Genomic DNA, 20,076 nt, shown 5'->3' with positions numbered 1-20,076 from the left:
GGGAGCCAGGTGTGTACCACCACACCCTTTGTGCTGAGAGCACAGTAGGTGCTCATCGAACCATCATTGAGTGGGAGAAGGCGACTCAGCACTGTGGGTTGGTTGGGAGGGAACTGGCTGGTGGGCACAGGGTAGTGGGGCTTGGGGACCCCATGCCATCTGCTCGGTGCGCGAAGCTGGACTCTGTGCCTGAGCCTCATTCCAGCACATTTGCATCTCAGGACGCCTGTGGCATCTCTTCAGTCGAGGGGAAGAGGAAGAGGCAGCCTGCTGGGGGCTCAGGGACAGGAGATGGCAGAGGAGAATCTGCACAGAGCCCACAGGCTGAGTGCCTGGGAGGCAGAACCATTGGGCTTGGCCTGGTCCACAACTGGGGCTGCCAAGGGTGGGCTGGTGGACCAATGGATGCCCTGGACAGATGGGCCCAGGTTCTGGCCTCCTAGTGACCTATGTTTGTGCCAGGCCTCCCTACCTTCCTCAGGGTAGATGCTGTGTCAGACTGGGGCCAGAGGAGAAGATGCTCTTTGGGCAGAGCACTGAGAACTGCTGCCCATTGGGAAACCCAAAACCAGTGCCCAGGAAGGCTTGGGAAAGGGGCCAGAGAGGGGCCCGGGGCTGGTAGGCGAACTTCTCTGGGTTTGTCCTTGTCCTTCCTAGACCCCCCAGAAGCCAGTCCAACACTTTGTCCCTCACCAGTCCCCAGATCTTGTTGAACCTCAGCCCCTGTTGAGGTGGCCACAGATGTCCCTCCATGTTTGGGTTCCCCCTTGGCCTTTGGAGTCCTATGCACCATGACTTCTCACCATGACTTCCTTCCCATATCCTGCTTTTCTTGACGCTTGACCTCACCTCTTGGCATGACTCTTCTCTCCACTCTCACCTTTCGGAGTACTTCCTCCTCCCTCTCCTCTGACCTGGCCCAGTCAGTCTTTAGCAGCATCTCAGCCAGGAGGGCTCCCCTGAGGACCCCCTTTTCCACACACCTCTGTGTGTCTGTGTCCTTGGTCCTAGTTGGGTGCATGAGTGGGGTGTGGGATACCTGGGGCCTGGTGCTCACAGAGATCAAGAGAGAGAGAAGGGGAAGCTGGCAGGATGGCTCAGGTGTATGCAAAGGACAGGGCAGCCTTCCTGAGGAAACCCCACTGCTGCTGTCTCCACCTACCCCTCCCTGACCTGGACATGGAGTGCAAGTTTCCCAAGTACAGTGTCAGGCAGAAAACAGGAAGAAAAGCTGGACAAGCAGTGATCGGGGCTCTGGGAGGACACGACAGGTCCTTGCTGGACAGGGTGTGGCCTTACTGCTGCCCCATCATGTCCCCTCATATTCTCTCACTGTCCTTTCTACAGCACCTCACTGTCCCCTCCATTGAACCGACATATGTCCCATCTACCACCCCAACTCTGTACCACCACGGTCCCCTCTGTACCCTCTGCTGTCCTCTCCACACTGCCAAATCCTTCTCCAGAGAGGGATGATCCACAGGTCTCATTTATTTTGTTTTGCTTATTGGTAATTAACAAAATGTATAAATACTCCAATGTTCGCCTCACACCTCTCTCAGCCCTCTGCTTCCTCCTTATGCCCTGTACTTGTGGCAAGGTTCCAAGGGTCTCACCTGGGGACAGTTTTGCCCCTGCTGAGGGGGCAGGAGGTTTGATGGTATCAAGGGCCAGGTGGTCAGAGCTGGGAAAAGGGCCTTCCCTGGCATCCAGAATGGGCAAGGCTGTTCGAAAAACATCTAAGGAGGGGCTGGAGATGTCTCAAAGGCCTGAGCACAGATGGGAGCTGCTGGTCCATCCCCAGCACCGCTAGGAGTAAGCCGTAGGCACCAAGCCTCTGAGCAGCCCTGGCTGTGCCCAGGTCCCCAAACTGATTCAAGGAGCACAGTGAAGATGGCACCATCTCAGTTGCCTCGACCTACCATCTCCTCCTTCACAGGGTCGTCCACAGGTGGCGAGGGGAGCATGGGCTGCATTTCAGACCCCACTGATTCAGGCATGACTGGGCTGCAATGTTTCCTTCCCTAAACCTGGGCTCTGTAGGACATCTGTGTGTGGGATGACTGGTGAGAGTGATGGGTTCCTGCCATACTCATACTATGAGGGATTTGGTCCCCTCTTCACCAGTGTGGCTCAGGGTGCTGAACACCAGACAGATGGCATGAAGGCTGTGTCCATCCATGGCCTTAATGTTCTGACTCTCTCCCGAGTTGAGTATGTTGTGGGCAGAACCACAGGAAGGGGCTGGATGGTTCACCTGAGACTGCTCAGAAACTCCCCCATAATCAGTCCATTTGCCCCCTTGACACCACATCACCTCCACCTCCAGGGCCCAGGCCTCTCCCATGAATGAGTTCATAGGGGCAGAAGAGAGACCCCCCCAAGGGCTGAGCTCACTTTATCTTTAGTTTATTAGTTTATAAATTCCTTTTTTGTTTGTTTGTTTGTTTGTTTTTTGGGTCACACCCGGCAGCGCTCAGGGATTACTCCTGGCTCTACGCTCAGAAATCGCCCCTGGCAGGCACGGGGGACCATATGGGATGCAGGGATTCGAACCACCGTCCTGCATGCAAGGCAAATACCTTATCTCCATGCTATTTCATCGGCCCCATAGTTTATAAATTCTGATTTATCTTTAGAATGGGTCCTGTGGCTCTGAGGACTTATTCCTGGCACATTCTGTTCAGAGATCACAACTGTGGAACTTGGGGACCACATATGGTGCTGGGGATAGAACCTAGGTTGGTTATGTACAGACAAGTGTCCTCCTTGCTGTACTATCTCTTGGGACCCCTGTTTATTTGTGTACATGTGTTGTGTGTGTGTGTGTGTGTGTGTGTGTGTGTGTGAGAGAGAGAGAGAGAGAGACAGAAAGAGAGAAAGAGAGAGGTCATACCTGGTGCTTATTCTTTTTGGTTTACATTTTACATTTAAAATTTTGGTGTTTGGGCCACACTTGGCAGCTCTCAGGGATTATTTCTTGGCTCTGCACTTAGAAATCACTCCTGTCAAAAAAGAAAAGAAAAGAAAAGAAATCACTCATGTCAGGCTCGGTGGACTATTTGGGATGCCATGAATCGAATATGGGTCAGCTGAGTGCAAGGCAAACCCACTATGCTATCACTCCGGCCCACCAGGGCTTACTCCTGGCTCTGTGCTCTCAGGGTTCTCTCCTGGAAGGCTCGGAGGACCATATTGAGGTGCTGGAGATTGAAAGTAGGCTGGCCGAATGCAAGGCAGGAGCCCTGCCTGCTGTACTATCTTTCCATTCAATCTCCCTGTGTGTTTACTTTTGAAGAAAGTGAATGTGTAGGAGGTGCTGAGTGTTTTTTTTTTTTTTTTTTTTTTTCTGGAAATTAGGTACCAGGCCAAATAAGTTGGGTTGCCTCTGCCTAGACACAGACCAGGTGGGCACAGCTTGTCCAGGGAGTGCCCTGAGCATTTTTTAGACTGTGAATCTGGCTGGAGCTTCTTGGCCAAGAAGGAAGGTCTCACAATTCTCAGAAGCAATTAGGGTTGACATCAGCCTTCGGGCCCTGCTTTTACCTGGACTGGCAGGAGCAGGGCTGAGGGTGCACGGGAAGGTGCATAGTAGTGGCTGAGGGGGGAAGGGAGCCCACAGGACCCTGGTGGGGGATGAGAGTTGGGGACCCAGGGCACAGGGACATCTGCCCTGCCCTTCTGAAGGGTTGAGTGGAGTCTTAACTTGAGATGTTGGGATAAGGCTGTGGGCTCCCTGGGGTGGGGGGAGGCTTAGCTCTCTGATGTCTGGTTCTTGCCTGGGCTGCACCATATCAGCTAGTTGGGAGCTTTTTCAGGCCTGGACAGAATCACTTCTTAGGTAGAGTCACAGTCACAAGAGTTCCTGTGTTCACATACATTCTGTGTGCAGATATATGCCTGGGCGCATGTATGTAATGTATGTGAAGGCTCTGCGCACATCCATGTGCAGATAAGTGCTTAAGTACAATATGTCTATACCAATGCATATATGCACACACATATATATATATTATTTTTACATTTTTTTATTTAAACAGCTTGGTTACAAACATGATGGTGGTTGGGTTTCAGTCACATGAGAGGACGCCCCCCCATCACCAGTGCAACATTCCCACCACCAATGTCCCAGATCTCCCTCCTCCCCACCCCGCCCCCACCTGTACTCGAGACAGGCTTTCCAGTTCCCTCATACATTCTCATGGTTAGGATAGTTCGAAATGTCGTTATTTCTCTCACTAAACTCATCACTCTTTGTGGTGAGTTTCATGAAGTGGGCTGGAATGTCCAGCCCTCCTCTCTTTTGTCTCTGAAAATTATTGTAAAAATGTCTTTTATTTTTCTTAAAGCTCATAGATGGGCCCGGCGAGATAGCACAGCGGCGTTTGCCTCGCAAGCAGCCGATCCAGGACCAAAGGTGGTTGGTTCAAATCCCGGTGTCCCATATGGTTCCCCCGTGCCTGCCAGGAGCTATTTCTGAGCAGACGGCCAGGAGTAACCCCTGAGCAACACCGGGTGTGGCCCAAAAACCAAAACCAAACCAAAACCAAAACAAAAACAAAAACAAAAAACCATAGATGAGTGAGACCTTACATACATGCATGAGTGTGAGTGTCTGGGGCTAAAGTGTGCCTGTGGTATTGGGGGGCCCAGCCTTGAGGGCCCTGAGGGAAATGGAAGCTCCTTTGTCACTGCCCCTTTGAGTGTTCTTCCTGCTGAGAGTGCACAGGGCCTGGGAGGGCCCTGGTCAAGAAGAGATTGGGTGACGGTGGCCCTGTGCTACTGCAGCGGTGGGTGGGGCTCATCCTCTCTGGACCTCAGTTTCTTGCTCTGTCTAGTCTGTGTCCATGTGTCACCAGGCTGAGAATACTGTGGTATGAGAGGGGCTGGGGGGACAGGCAGGGGAGAGTGTGGGGTGAGGTGCTGGCTGGTCAGGGGTGCGGTCTCAGCCGTCCCCATCTGCGGCCCCTGTTCCCCCAGATTCCCCAGATCAGCTACGCTTCCACAGCCCCAGACCTGAGTGACAACAGCCGCTATGACTTCTTCTCCCGTGTGGTGCCCTCGGACACGTACCAGGCCCAGGCCATGGTGGACATCGTCCGTGCCCTCAAGTGGAACTACGTGTCCACGTTGGCCTCGGAGGGCAGCTACGGTGAGAGTGGCGTGGAGGCCTTCATCCAGAAGTCTCGCGAGAATGGTGAGTGAGGGGCCCTCGATGGCTGGGCCACTGGAGGGATGGGGCCCTTCTGAGGAAGGGTGTCCCATACAGAGGGTAGAGGGGCTGGCCTGTTAGAGGGGTCTCCAGAAGATGGGAGGATCAGTTAGCAAGGAGTGATTTAGGGCCTGGGAAACCAGAGTCCCTGGAATTGAGCCTTGCAGTGGAGTGAGGGCCAGCGACTTGAGGGCAGGGGCTGTTCTGACTTTTTCAGTGGTTACTCCTGAATCTGCACTCAGGAATCACTCCTGACAGACTTGGGGGACCATATGGGATGCTGGGAATCGAACCAAGGTTGGCTGCGTGCAAGGCAAGCTCCCTGCTCAGTGCTATTGCTCTAGCCCCTCAGGGGCTGTTCTGGCATCAATGATGTCCTGTGGACGGGGTTTGAGGGATTCTGGGGAAGTGATTTGCTCTCCCGAAGTCTCCCTGACTTTGCACATGCCCTCCCTTTCTCAAGCTCCATGCTGCTTCCCTCCTACTGTCCTCAGAAGCTCTGTGATAAGTCTCGTGGGTGTCAGTGTGCGATGAGACCCAAGTATAGTTTAGCACCCTGAGACAAGGTGGAGGGCAATCTAGGCGGACAGGAAGCTGTGTATGTGGGCATTTGGGGCTTCAGGCTGTGACAGGGACTCCTCCCAGGTTGTCTGGACCTAGCTAGCAGAGGCAAGGACTGGCTTCTGTGCTGTGTGGGATACATATGTGTCTTTCCTTCCCAGCACACCCATGGCTTGGCAGAGAGCGCCTTGTCTCCTTTCCTGGCTCTGAGGATCCGCCAGTGGCTCCCTCGACCTTGGGGCCTGGCGTCTATATTTATACCATACACCCGGGGCTCTAATTGCTTTTCCTAAGGACCACAAAGTGTCCAGAGGCTGGTGTTGGTAACACCCTGCAGGCATAATCCTGCTATAAATCTCAGATAAGCCCCTTAATTGTAGAGCAGAGCTGCCCGCGCGGTGGAGAGGGCACAGAAGTGGGCCAGGCTGACGGATGACTGTGGCACTGGCCATGGGGAGAGGGGGGGGCAGGGTCTGAGCTGTGCTTGCCTGAGGAACACTTCTTCCCTGCACTCTACTGTCTGAGTGGCCCTCTGAGCTTCACGTTAAAGAGGACCCACAGTGTGAGGTGCAGAGAAGTCACATAAATGATAGTGGGGCAGGCCAGCTGGATGGGGGATTTGGGCTCCAGGACTACAGTCCTTTTGAGGGTCTCTCAAGCCATGCTCAGGAGAAGGTCTTGAGGCTGGAGAGATAGCATGGAGGTGAGGTGTCTGCCTTGCATGCAAAAGGACAGTAGTTCGAATCCCAGCATCCCATATGGCCCCCCGAGCCTTCGAGGAGCAATTTCTGAGCATAGATCCAGGAGTAACCCCTGAGCGATGCAGGGTGTGACCCAAAAAACTAAAACAAAAAACAAACAAACAAAAAAAAAAGGAGAAGGTCTGAGGGCTCTGCTATCAATTCCTGACCAACCAGGCAGGCAGGTTCCATGTGAGAGAAAGAGGGCACTGCTCAGGCCCTGCAGGCTTGGCTGGGGGGTACTTGGCCACCCTGTGGTGCTGGGGTGACTCCCCTGGTGATGCTCAGGGGACCATGTGATGCCAGGCAGGGCCCCTGCACCATTCTTTCTCCCAACCCCAAGACAAGAGGTCTTAGGTGTCTTTGAGTTTTTCCTACCCCAACACCCTTTTTCTACCATGATCAGAGTCCTCCCTGGACCAGTTGTATAGGCTTTGAACTCTCTGTCTCTGTCTCTGTCTCTGTCTCTGTCTCTCTCTCTCTCTCTCTCTCTCTCTCTCTCTCTCTCACACACACACACACACTCACACACACATACACACACTTGCAAATGTATACACACAGGCTCACATCAAGCCTATTGGCATTCCCACTCGCAGACATATAATCACACTCACATGTGTACAAACACTCTTATACTCACATATATGACCACTCCTATGCATAAATGCACATCCTCACCTACACTCACACTCACAAACATTCACACATGTGTAATATATTCTCACACTCACCTACACACTTTCCCTCACATCTGTGGGTAAGGGATGTAAGGGACACATCCTGTGGTGCTCAGGGGTTACTCCTGGTTCTGTGCTCAGGAATAACTCCTAGCAGTACTGGGGTGACCATACGGGATGCCAGGAATCAAATCTGTGTAAGTCAAGCGCCCTTGGCTGTGCTATCGCTCTGGCTCCATATACTTAGATTCTTTGTTGTTGTTGTTGTTGTTGTTGTTTTTGGGCCACACCCGGCGGTGCTCATGGGTTACTCCTGGCTGTCTGCTCAGAAATAGCTCCTGGCAGGCATGGGGGACCATATGGGACACCGGGATTTGAACCAACCACCTTAGGTCCTGGATTGGCTGTTTGCAAGGCAAATGCCGCTGTGCTATCTCTCCGGGCCCATACTTAGATTCTTATAATCACATCCACACTTGCATGCACACACAGGCCATAAGACACATGCTAAAAAAAAGGGGGGGGGGAGGCTCGGAGAGATAGCATGGAGGTAAGGCGTTTGCTTGCATGCAGAAGGTCGGTGGTTCGAATCCCGGCATCCGGCATCCAATATGGTCCTCCAAGCCTGCCAGGGGCGATTTCTGAGCGTAGAGCCAGGAGTAACCCCTGAGTGCTGCCGGGTGTGACCCCCCCCCCCCAAAAAAAAAAGGATACATGCTGAGACAAGCTGACATGGGAGGGAGAGTCCTGGGGTGGGGTGAGGAGGGCTTTGTGTTCTCAAGGGACCCAAGACTATTGCTGGATTGTTCTACCATTGGCCGTTAGCAAAAATAAAGCCAGCTAGCTCAAGATGGCTTCAAAGAAGAAGAGACCTAATTCCTTTGTCAGGGCCATCACCTAGGGTTCCCCTGTCCTGGCAGAAGTATCCCTCAAAATCAGTGCCTCTGTCCACATGCTCCGTGTGTCCATGAGGACCTGGTCCCCCACCCGCCACACCTCCCCTGGCCCCAGGCTGTTCTGCGGTTGCCCTGGGCCCTGGCTGGGACTGCTTCCTGCCCTGGTGGCTCCATGAGATTTGATTTGGATGCCCCGACTTTGAGCAGGTGAAGAGAAAAGGGGAGAGAAAGCCGAGCTCCAGCCGGCCAAATTGAAATCAGAATTGAGTGGCCAGTAGAAAGCGGCTGCTGTACCTTGTAGCCTAATCCCTGCAAAAGATTAAAGATGTCTTTGGCCGTATATTGTATTGATTTGTCCTCTGAAGTATAAATCACCACAGTTGCTCAGAGGAGCCCCAGAAGCAGGGTGGGGTGGGGGAGCAGAGCTCTGAGAGCTTGGCCACTGGCTGAGTGCAGGGGGTGCGGGTGCTGTCCATTTTACAGCTGGAGAAACCGAGGTTCCCTTTGCTGAGACTGTGTAGCAGAAGTGCTGAGATGCTGGCCTGGCTCCAGGTGTGTGTGTGTGTGTTAGTGCATGCATGCTCATGTGAGCACATATGTGTGTGTGTGTTGCCAGAGATCACAGTCAGGGGCTGGCACAGGTGAGGTAGTCACACTGCCAAGGCACCATGTCCCTGGCTTGGAACCCAGTGTTCTCTCTGTGTGTATAGCACTGGGCAGCATTTCCAGCAGCCACTAGCACTTGTGCCCCCTGGACAGTCCCGGGATCCTTGACCGATGTAGCTCCCTGCGAGGCCCCTTCCTGTGACAGTTCTGCAGGCCGAGTCTAGGACCCACTTGGCAGATGGAGAAGGAGGGCAGAGGGACCTGGGGCACGCAGCTAAGCAGGATCAGGCAGGTCTCTCTCCCAGCTCCAGCAGCACAGCCATGGGCCTTGTGAACCTGCAACAGGTCTCTAGCCTCTTCAGGCTGGTCTCCTTGTCTGTGAAAGGGGCAGCATGGTTGTCAGTGTGGAACATGCACTGGCCTGAGGAGATGGGGCTCGGCAGCCCCCAGTGGAAGGCTGAATATTGTGGGGGAAGGTCTGGCTGCCTGGACCCCAGGCCTCCCTATGCCTGGACTTTCCTGGGCCACTTAGATGACAGCTGTGCATGTGGTGGTGGTGGTGGTGGGGGCAAGAGGGCAGGTCTGAATCAGGGAGGGGCACTGTCCTGGGGGTATATCTGAGCACAGTCCCGAATGGTAGACGCATTGCTGTGCTCTGGACAGCCAGGGCTCTTTCTCCCTGTTGGCGCACACGCATTGTAAGCTTAGGCGCACGCGCGCACAGGTCTGTGTGCAAAAAACACACACATGGGAGAACATGTCTTGCACACACATGCACTAGAGTATACATGGTGCGTATGTGTATGTGTACAAGAGTCATGCATGTAGCCTAACATGAGTCCACTCTTGTGTGCACAGGTAGTGGTGCATTCTGGCTGTTCTCTCTTTTCCCCATGGAGGCTGTGGTCTCTGGCAGGCACCAGGCAGGCATTAAACATGCAGATCAGGCTCCGCCCGGATGCCCAGACCTTGCCAGTGAGTCACTGACTGGAGGATGAGACGGACGAGGGGGTGGCACAAACGTGACGCGTGCCGTGCTCGTGTCCTGGTGCTCTTGGGCTTGGGGCTTCGAGCGTCCACATCCCACGTGAGGCTGATGGCCCCCCCCTTTCCCTGTGGAGAGAAGGGTCCTGCCTCAGGTCACAGGGAAGTGCCAAATGTCAGAGCCCGGGAGTTCTGTGTGGGTGACAGCAGAAGGGAATGTTCACAGGGTCCGTACTGTTAACCCACTGAGCGCTGAGAAAAACTCCGTCACTCCCTAACACGGAAACTTAAAGTGAGGTCCTGTGAGACCCTTATGGCCACATGGCAGGGACTTAGCTGGTCAGCAGGGGTATCCTGCCTCTGAGACACAGGGCTGGGGGGGCAGAGGCCTTTACTTGGGGTGCCCTGGGGTTTGGTTCTGGACCTCTGGGAGAGTCCTGCACCCAGGACCACACCTGGCTGTGCCCGAGGTGGGAACGAGGAGCCTCTGGGCTGCGGCAGGAGGGAGTGTGGGCCCAGGCCTGCTTCTTGGAGGACGTCCTGACCCAGGCACGGAGTTCCAGGGCCTCGTGTCCCCGCCGTGTGCCTGTGTTTCCCATTGATATTCTGGAGACGTGGCCGAGTCAAGCTGTTACTGGTCTGACCTCCAGCTCGGGCTCCCGGGGCCGGCGGCAGCCGTGCATTCAGATGCCATCAGCGAGGCAGCTGGATGCTGGAGGCCGGGGCGTCCTCACCCCGCTGGCTGGCACGGGGACAACTGGGGTGCAGCGTCGGCTGCAAAGGAAACACTTGCCTCCTGGGGAATCTGAAGAGAAGGTCGAAGGGAACTGGGGGAATTGAGGGCGTGGACAAAGAGAACTCACTGCTCTTGTTTCCCTCCACCCTCACCTCACAGCCTCGTCCTGTCCTTCTCCTGAATTCTCACCATTCCCCTCCTTTACCTTCCTCCTTCCTCACCTCCTATATCCTCTCTACTCCCCTGTTCTCCCCTCCCCTCCTACCTTTCCACCCTCCACTCCTCCCTCTTTTTCTCTTCTGCCCTCCCCATCTCACCTCTACCATAGCCTCACCAGCCTCTTCACAGCCCCTGAAAGTCCCAGCCTGAGCCCTCTCACGCACAGTTGTTCTCTCTGGGGTCTCCTTTGACTCTCACCCCTAGAATCGCTCCTTCACTTGCCCAGTATTTTTGGTCTCCTGAACTCCAGTGTTTTTTTTTTGTTTTGTTCTGTTTTGGGGTCACACCCAGAAGTTCTCAGGGGTTACTCCTGGCTCTATGCTCAGAAAACGCTCCTGGCAGGCTCAGGAGGACCATATGGGATGCCGGAATTCATCCTTCTACATGCAAGGCAAACACCCTACTTCCATGCTATCTCTCTGGCACCTGAACCCCAGTGTTTTTCTTTCATTTTTGTTGGCACTCACAAGCAAGGCTGGGGGCCTCAGGGTTTCTCCAGGGGACTCTGATCCAGCTGGGCTGGAAGGGTTCATGTGCAGGCCCACAGGGACCACCGGATAGTGAGGGTCGAATTCAGGTCCCCTTGTAAAGGTGTGTGCCCGTTCCCCCTCCTGGCACTGGGTTTCTGAATGCACTTGGCAAGTCCCTTTTGCCCTGGCAGGGAGGGTAAGGCAGGTGCTGCTCTCTGCAGCAGGCACGACCCAGCACTGACAGGCTGGGTTGCAGCAGCTGCTCACTGAATGCTGTTCGATCATCCAGCCCCAGATGCCACTCACTTCCTTAGCTTTCAGTATGGGTGTGTCTCCACTTGCTGAGGGGTAAACAGAGGCCAGCAGAACCCATGCATATGCAGCCTTGGACTCCCCCCTCCCCACAGTGTCCCCCACTTCTCCCAGCTCTCTGAGGACGAACATACTTTCTGGAAGTGGAATTTAGGGGTACACTGGGGTGAATCAGGCTCTTCTGTCTTCCTTGACTTCTCTCTCTCTCTCTGAAGAGCCTTGGTGCTAACTGTCCTGGAGGTGGGAAGGGGAACCCTTCAGCTTTCCATACCAACAGAGTCTTCTCAGGGTTACTTTCACCTCTGAATAGGTATCCAGCCCCTGGTAGCAGCTGCAGAGAGTGGCATCAGCCCAGAGCTGCCATGCAGACTGTTGGGGCTCAGCAGTGATGGAGAAATGGGGCCACAGAGACAGTTCAGAGATGGGCCGGCATGCAGCTCAACCACATTCCATCTGGGCACTGTTAGGGCCCCCTGAGTCCCTCCAGGAGTGACCCCTGGCCACAGAGCCAGGAGTAAGCCCTGAGCACTACTAGGTATGGTCCCTAAATGAAAACAGAGAGAGAGAGAGAGAGAGAGAGAGAGTGAAAGAGAGAGAGTGAAAAAGAGATAAATGAAGGATGTGTACATAAAGCTCTGTTTTGGTGGGCTATCCTGGGGATTGAACCTGGGCGCTCACACACACAGCATGTGCTTTACCATTAACCCCCCATATCTCTCCAAATGAACCCTGAAGATTGTGCGTCTTCGGCCCAGCAATCTCCTTGACCAACAGGGCTTGGCAGAGTCTCCTGGGCGAGAGGAGAGCAGGGCAGGGCCTGCCAGGTGGGGGCACAGCGTGGCCCCAGGAGCCTGGAGGGAGGAGAGATCGAGGCAGATGGGACCCGGCGAGGGGCCGGGCTGGGCCTCATGGCGCTGGGTCAGGGACCGGCACTGAGCATCCTTCCGGCCAAGCCTATATTTGCCTCTTTGGCCCCGGGGGGGTTCAGCCTGCTGGCCTGAGGGAGCCTGTTCACTTGGCCCAGCTTCCTGGTGTCCTTGGGGGTCTTCTCTGCCTATTAGGAGTAGCCTAAACTCCTGCCTCTTTCTTCCTGCTCTCCCCAGCAGAGTTGGGGGTGGGCTGGGGTGTGGCCTAGGCCAGGTCACGCCCACCCACCCCACCCTACTTTCACCTGCTCAGGTCGTGACCCTGGCACCCACCCCTCCTCATGCTGGTTCTCCCCTATCTGCACAAGCCCTCAGACCATCACCCCCAGACACCTTATTTAGTGGATATCTTAGCACTAGGAAAGGAAATCCCTCTGGGCCCTAAGGGTGATGCCTGAAGGTGGCACCTCAGGGCTCAGTCTTTGGGGGCCAGTCTCATGGGGTACAGCTGGAGCAGGCCCACTGTCTCTTCCAACCTGGGTACCAGTAGAAGGAGCTGGAGCAGGGAGGGTTCTGCCTCTTGCTTTAACTTGTGTGTAGGAGAAAAGAAAGGCTTGGGGGCTTCCTCTCAGGATGCCAAGCCTAGAGCCCCTCTGCTAAGGTCACAGTACAGGGTCCATCCAGCAAGAGCCCTGCCCCCACACCTTGTCTTCCCTGGAGGCTATTTTAGGGGCATTTGCCCCAGGATCAGTCCCTGCTGAGCTGGCTTATCTGCCAGGCTGGCCTGACGTGCAGTGACACTTCCCCTGTCACTTGCCTCTCTCCTGGGGTAGAAGTTAAGTGGACCTGGCATGAGGCACCCTCTGCAGACCCATGAGGCCTCCAGGCTCCCAAAAGGTGCCCTGAGTGGTTCCAGGAGAGCATCAAGGCTGTGGCCACTGAGTCTGTCCTCGCTGGCTGGGCTGGTCCCTTTGGATTCTCCAGCCATGCTGCTCTAAGGCAGGGGCTGACCCTTCTCCACCATGTTTGTCCTTGTCCTCTTTCCCTGTCCCCTGAGGTTGTCTCAGAGCAGTAGGGGGTCAGGGCTGTGGCCACCCGACACTCCTGCTCTAGTCTCCCTGGTCTGGGCTATGACTCTGCTTTCTTGATCAGGAAGCTTTTAAATAAAGGCTTTCCTTTCTTTAAAAAAAGATTTTTTATTGATTCATTGATTTAAGATTTGGGGCCACCCCCTGTGGTGTTCAGGGCTTACTCCTAGCTCTGTGCTCATGGATCACTCCTGGAGGGGCTCAGGAAGCCACGTGGGGTATCAGGGATCAACCTCACTGTCTGCTGTTCTTGGGTTCTGGCTGGCCACGGTGTGGCAGTTTGCTCAGCCCTGGGTCCGGTCCCTCTGTCTTGTCACCTCTGTCCTTTCCACGTATCAGTCCCTAACCTTCCTTCAGCCCTTTCCCTAAGCCTCTTTACTAGAAACACTGTAAATCCTCTCTTGTTGACAAGGGGCACCCTCTGTCTCTTCCCCTTTGTCAGGAACGAGTAGTGGTGAGGAGGGGCTATGGAATTGAGCTTGGATCATGCTGTAGACCCACATTCCTTGGTTTGCCCCATGTTAGAGGAGGTGACTACGGCTCTGAATCACATGGCACTGAGTCCCAAGGGATGTGGCAGAAGGGAGGTGACCATCCAGGGCCCTGGCTGCCTTTTACCCCCCTCCCCACCTTCAGACAGCATTGCTTGGGAGTCTGAAGCTAACTGTGCACCTACTGTGTGCCTGGATGTGACAGACACGAAGGAGGTAGCAGGAACTGGACAGAGGCGGGTCCTGGGCCATGAGAACTGAAGTTTGAAATAGGCCATTCTTGGCTGGGGAGGAGTTTTATATATATATATATATATATATATATATATATATATATATATATATATATATATATATATATATATATATTATGGAGAGAAGAGGCATACCTGGCAATGCACAGAAGTTATTCCTGGCTCTGTGCTCAGGAATCACTCTTGGCTGTACTCTGGGGATAATATGGGATGCTGGGGTTCAATTCCAGATTGGCTACATGGAAAGCCAGTGCCATCTCTGCTGTGCGGGCTCAGGTAGCCCCATGGTCATGGCATGAGAAAAGTTGGGGAGGCCCTTTCTGCTGACACCTGAGGCAGTGAGGGTGAGTCATGAGGGGGATATTTGGGCAGAGCACTTCGGAGAGAGGAACCAGCTGGTACAATGAGGTGGTGGGTTAGAGTCCAGCGGCAGGGACAGGTGATCGGGGACAAAGGAAGGGAGGTCACATGAGGCCTCTAGGAGTGATGACTCAATCGATATGCCCACCCTGGGCGATTGAGATCAGAGCAGGGGGCTTGGCATTGCCAGGATCCCTTTGTCAGGTGTAGGGAAGGTAGGCAAGTGAGGAGGTGGCTGTGGGTACACAGGGACATCAATAATAATGGGACCAGGGCAGGGGTGGCAGGGAGCCACATAACTGGGGAAGGTTTTGAGCACACAGCTGGCTGGACAGAGGGCAGGCATGTGGCCCCCACACGACATACTTCAGTACCATGGACAGTGGCAACCAGCAGAGGCCTGGCACTGAGGTGGGGGCAGCTTGACCCCTGTCCCAAAGAATTGAGGGCACATCTGTGGCCAGTTGGAAGGAGCTGTGTGGGCAGCGTGTGGGCCACTTCCCCGGATTTAGTTACCAGTTTCTGTTTCAGCCAAATATGCGCATTTCTGGCACTGCTCTGAATCCTTTTGGGGACAGGCGGGCCTGTACCCAATTTCATCGCTGGGACGAGAGGGTTGGACGCAGTTACCTTTGGATTCTCTGCATCTGGCATGAATGTGGTCGGGAGGGAGAGGCTTGGGCATGGGGAAGGGAGGGGTGAGGATGGCAGAGCCTACAGGAATGGCTGGGTCTGTCTCCCCAGAGTCTAAATGTATTCTGGGGTTCTGGATCTAGGGGGCACTAGAATGCAGCGAGGGGCGTGGCCAGCTCTGGCAGATTGCGTCCCCCTGTGTGACCTGCTGTGGGCTTGTGGATGTCTGGGGACCAGCTGATGTCCCACTTTAGCCCTCAGTTTTCCCATCTGTAAGATGAGAGGATTGCAGCTTTCTCTGTCTGGTTCCAGTTAGAATGAGGACACAGGAAAGGCCTGAGAAGGTTGGCGGGGTCATGGGGGCACATTTGAGGCTTCAGATCTCAGGGTGAGCATTTGGCTTCTTCCATTCTGGGGTCTCCCCCTCTTTCTCCACCCCCATGGTGGCTGCCCTTTTATTTCTCTCCGACTTGCTCCATGTGTTGCTGCCGTGCCTCATTTTGCTAGACAGAATGATCATATGGATATTCTATGCAAATTCTCATTTTTAATGAGCCAGAAGGAAAGCTAACAACCATCTTGCAGACGTCTTGGGCCCCAGGGAGGCCTTGGGAGGCGGGGGAGCAAACCCTTCCTCCTTGGCCAGTGACGAGAGGAGAGAAGCAGAGAGGAAGAGTGTGAATATGGAGGGGCCGAGGGGTTTGGGTGTCTGCCCACCACCCAGGCTCTTGCTGAGGACCATTTTACAGTAGGACAGTAGGGAGATAGGCTTGGAGGGAGGAGGCCTATTGCCTACCCCCCAGAAGCTAGGCCAGGGGGTGATTGCCAGGCAAAGAAAGACTGGTGGAAGGAAGAGCTTGCCATGGGGTCCCCCGAGCCCACCACGAGGGATCCTTGAGCACAGAGCCAGGGTAAGCCCTGAGCACTGTGGGGTGTGGCCTCCAAAAAGATGAATCCATTAAGGAGAAGGGCCTGGAATAAGGGTGTGTGTGTGAGGTGTGTGTATATATGTGTGTATGCTTTTGTGTGTCTACATGTATATATGTATGTGTGAGAGAGAAAGAGAGAGGGAGGGAGGGGGAGCAGGAGAGTGAGTTGGGGAAACAGGAAGAGGAAGGCAGAGGGACAGGCCAGCAGATGGGGCCCAGAGGCCTCCTGGACAGCAGGGAAGCGCGTAATGAATGAATCTCTTCATTTGTCTATCATTCATTCATCAGCATCTACTTCACAGGCTCGAGGGTGGGGCTCGGATCTGTCCTGCTCACAGCTGTTCCCGGAGCATCCAAGACAGTGTCTGGCGGCGGGGTGGGGCGGGAGAGGAGGAGACTGCTGGAGAAAATGCTGCGGAATCAATAAATGCTCTGTGCCTGGCCAGGCCATTTCCCTGGAGCTCAAAGGCTGGTGGGCACAGAGGCATCCAGTCTAATCATTCCCATTTTCTGCTAAGTGCTGTGCTAAGTCGAGAAGTGGGGTTATTATGGGCACCCAGGGTAGAAGGTGCTTGGAGACATCCATGGAGGCTTCCTGGAGAAGGGGGCCTGAGCTGAGTCCCTGAGGATGGTTTTCTGACTTGAAGGAGGAGTCTGAGAAGGAAAATTAGATGAAGAGCCTGGTACAGGCTGAGTGAAAGGTGGAGACAGATGCACCTGGTGTGTGGACAGTGGTGGTGCTGCTCGGGATGGGCCCAGGAGATGAAAATGGAAAGGGCATGAATGCTGACGAAAATGGGCAGCGGGGGCTAGAGAGATAACATGGAGATAGGGCGTTTGCCTTGCATGCAGAAGGACAGTGGTTCGAATCCCAGCATCCCATATGGTCCCCCGAGCCTGTCAAGAGTGATTTCTGAGTGTAGAGCCAGGAGTAACCCCTGAGCACTGCTGGGTGTGACCCAAAAACCAAAAGGAAAAAGAAAAAAGAAAATGGGTAGAGGGCGCCCCATGGTGAGTTTTGCTGGTCAGCTGGGAGGGTCGCTTGGCAAATAAATATGGCCAACTTTGCAGGCACACCCAAGGCTCTGGTCCTGACAACACTGTCCAAGGATGGTGTTGGCCAGAGGGACCACATAGATTAGGGTCTGAGAGCTGATCTGGCTGGAGTTGGGTGTGGATGGACCTGCCTCGGTGGTACTGCACCCTTTGAAGGGGAACCTGAGCAGCCAATGTCTGAGTGACCCATGCTGGGCTGCTTCATGCCAATAACAGCCCCTCTGTGGGCCCTGGTTTAAGTCAGAAAGGAACAGGGCTGGGGGGTAGTACAGCAGGTAAGACATTTGCCTTGCATATGGCCTCCCCAGGTTCGATCCTCAGCTTTCCATATGGTCCCCTGAAATGGTCAAGAGTGATAGTGATGCAGAGCCAGGAGTAATCCTTGAGCATTGCTTGTGTCTCCCAAATCCTCCCACCCCCCAAAAAAATATCAAAGGAGCGTTCAGTACTGGCAGCCTTACCAGCTACTGGGGGCATATATAAGTACCCCAAAGACTCAGACACCTACATGCAACTGTCCCCCACATTCCTAGACTGTCGCAGCCTGTAACAGGAGATAGTACTGCAGCGAGAAGCTGGCACATGGTGGGCCTTTTCTTTACCCCTGAAGGAGCCACTCCCAGCAATGCCTGGCCTTGTGGTACAGTATTGGGGACCACCAGGACCGTACCTGATGGAGCAGATGGTGGTGAGGGAAGGGCTTGGGGCACAAGCACAGCACCCCTCGCCCCATAGAGACTGTGCCCTGTTTCCACCCTAGTGTAGGTGGAGCTTGACTAGCTCTGGGGTGCAGAAGGACCCTTTGACCTTTGCCCACAGCTCCCCTTCAAGTGCCCTTCTGAACCCACTCAAGGCTGGCTCTAGGGTCCTGGCTGGGCTTGGAACTGACCCTTCCTCATCCCACTCTGCATCCCAGATTCTGCCTGGCAGGGAGAGAACCTGGCAGGGGCAGTATTTTAGGGGTGGGTGGGATGGACATTTCTTCAGCTCAAGTCTTTTTGTTTGTTATTGTTTTTTTATCACACCCGACGGTGCTCAGGGGTTACTCCTGGCTCTGTGCTCAGAAGTCTCTCCTGGCTTGGGCCATCATGGGATGCCAGGAATCGAACCAGAGTCTGTCTGGGGTTGGTCATGTGCAAGGCAAATGCCCTACTGCTGTGCTATTGCTCCGGCCCTCAGCTCAAGTCTGGATGCTAGCCCTTCACCTTTGTCCATCAGGTCCTGCTCCCCAAGGCTGCTGGGCCCCCCAGAAAATCCTGTCTGGCCTAATTAGTTGAACCCCATCCACTGTGCCTCTCACCTAGGGATGCCTGCCCAATAACTCCAGCTACCTTTAAGGCCAATTTCGTGGTCATGCTCACATTTGCTGTCTCAGCCCTCTCACCTATAGGGAGCCCATAGCCTCATTTTTTGGCTGAAGAAGCAGCGGCCTGGGGGAGAAGTTGCCCTGGATATCCCCCAGTGCCCTGTTGAGATCCCCGGAAGAGATTCTGCAGGAAGTGGTCAGTGTGGAGACCCAGGCCTGAGCTCCAGACTCTTCCCTCCCCTGTCTGGCTTGCAGATGAGGGCGTGGGCAGTGGGCACTGGGGGGTCTAGGAGGACTTCATTACCCAGTGCCTGCTGTGGCAGGTGGTGGGGGTGCCGAGCCCGCCGGCGGCAGGAGACATGCTTGGCCTGCTTGGGTAATTACATCTCAACATTTCATTTTGCTTGTCAGTTTCTCCTTCCTGGAGATGTAGGTTCCTAAATATTTTATCCTGGCTTGCAGCAGCCTTTTTTCTTTCCAGCCAACACACAAACCCGGCTGTAAGCCCCTATTCCGACCCCCCTGAGCTCTAGCGGGATGGGTCTGGACAAGACCCCCTTCCCTACCCTCTTACACCCTACTGTGTCTGCAACTAGCTGGGCACTGGCTGTGCTTCCGGGGACTCTAGGGAAAAAGATGGGTGATGACATTGCTGGCTGTTGGCTTGTTTCTCCCCATAGTCAGACTCTTCAGGCTCTCTGCTAAATAGTGGAAATCAGGAGAGAGAACACAGTCTCCTTTCTATTGCAAGGCTGATGTGGGCAGCAGGGAGGGAAGTAGTCCAGCACTACCAGGAATAAATACCTGTTGAGTCTTAAGTGTCAGGTACAGCTCAGCACTTTTCCTGCAGAGACTCAGGGTGCAACTCTGATTATGGTGAGGCCCAAACTAGTGAGGGGTTGATGCAAACTCACGCAGCCTGGAAGGCTGTAGTTGGGCAGCGTGGGGCCTGGCTCAGCCCTTCAGACCCAGAGCAGGGGCTGAGTTATGGCCTGACAGACTGGGGCAGCTCCTACCTGCAGAGATGGGGAATAAAGAGTCCTGAATGGATGCTCTAAGCACTGCAAGGGATTGAGAGGGGAAGTGGGGGGCCCTAGTATGCACAGGATTGGGCAGAGCATGCAGGAAAGGTTTTTATGACTCAGAAGCCAGCATGGCAAAGGTGAATGGCAGGTGAGGAAGTTCAGTGGAGTGGGTGAAGGTGCCTAGGGCAAAGCATGAGCTTGTGAAGAGGGAGAGGGGCTGCAAGATTGCGATGTCCTTTTATGTTTTGTTTTTGAATTACACTTGGCGATGCTCAGGTTTTTTTTTTTTTTTTTACTGGCTCTGCTTAGGAATTATTCCTGGTGGGTTCAGGACCATATGGGATGCTGGGGATCCAACCCAGCAAGGCAAATGCCCCACCCATTGTGTTATTGCTCTAGCCCTTGCTGTGGAACTGGGGTACATGGGCATGGGGGTCCTACTCTGGAAGTGGCTACTTGGCAGAGAATTGGGAATCTGAGCCCTGCTGGGGTTCCTGCATCGCTGCTGGGCGTAACCTGTGGGGACAGAGCAGGATTGAAGTGTCACTAGGCAGGTGCCCCAGGCTCTCTGAGCTCCCCCTTCCCTCCCACCATCTACCTTCAAACACCTTCACTTCCTTTCCTCTGTGTGTTTTCCCCCGCCTCTGGTTTC

The 20,076-nt window shown here is 54.4% G+C and overlaps 1 protein-coding gene across 1 annotated transcript in view; it reads left to right on the top strand.

Moving 5' to 3' along the window:
* Nucleotides 1-20,076, top strand: part of GRM4 (glutamate metabotropic receptor 4) — a 99,934-nt gene that overhangs the window by 32,408 nt on the left and 47,450 nt on the right. Inside the window, exon 2 of the mRNA XM_049765241.1 lies at nucleotides 4,981-5,197. Coding sequence (XP_049621198.1) covers nucleotides 4,981-5,197 — 217 coding nt within the window. The remainder of the gene's footprint in view (nucleotides 1-4,980; nucleotides 5,198-20,076) is intronic.

The sequence above is a fragment of the Suncus etruscus genome, chromosome 18, assembly GCF_024139225.1.
Source record: "Suncus etruscus isolate mSunEtr1 chromosome 18, mSunEtr1.pri.cur, whole genome shotgun sequence".
NCBI lineage: Eukaryota > Metazoa > Chordata > Mammalia > Eulipotyphla > Soricidae > Suncus > Suncus etruscus.
Note: the sequence above shows the minus strand (reverse complement) of the source record. Positions and strands in the feature narration are given on the sequence as shown.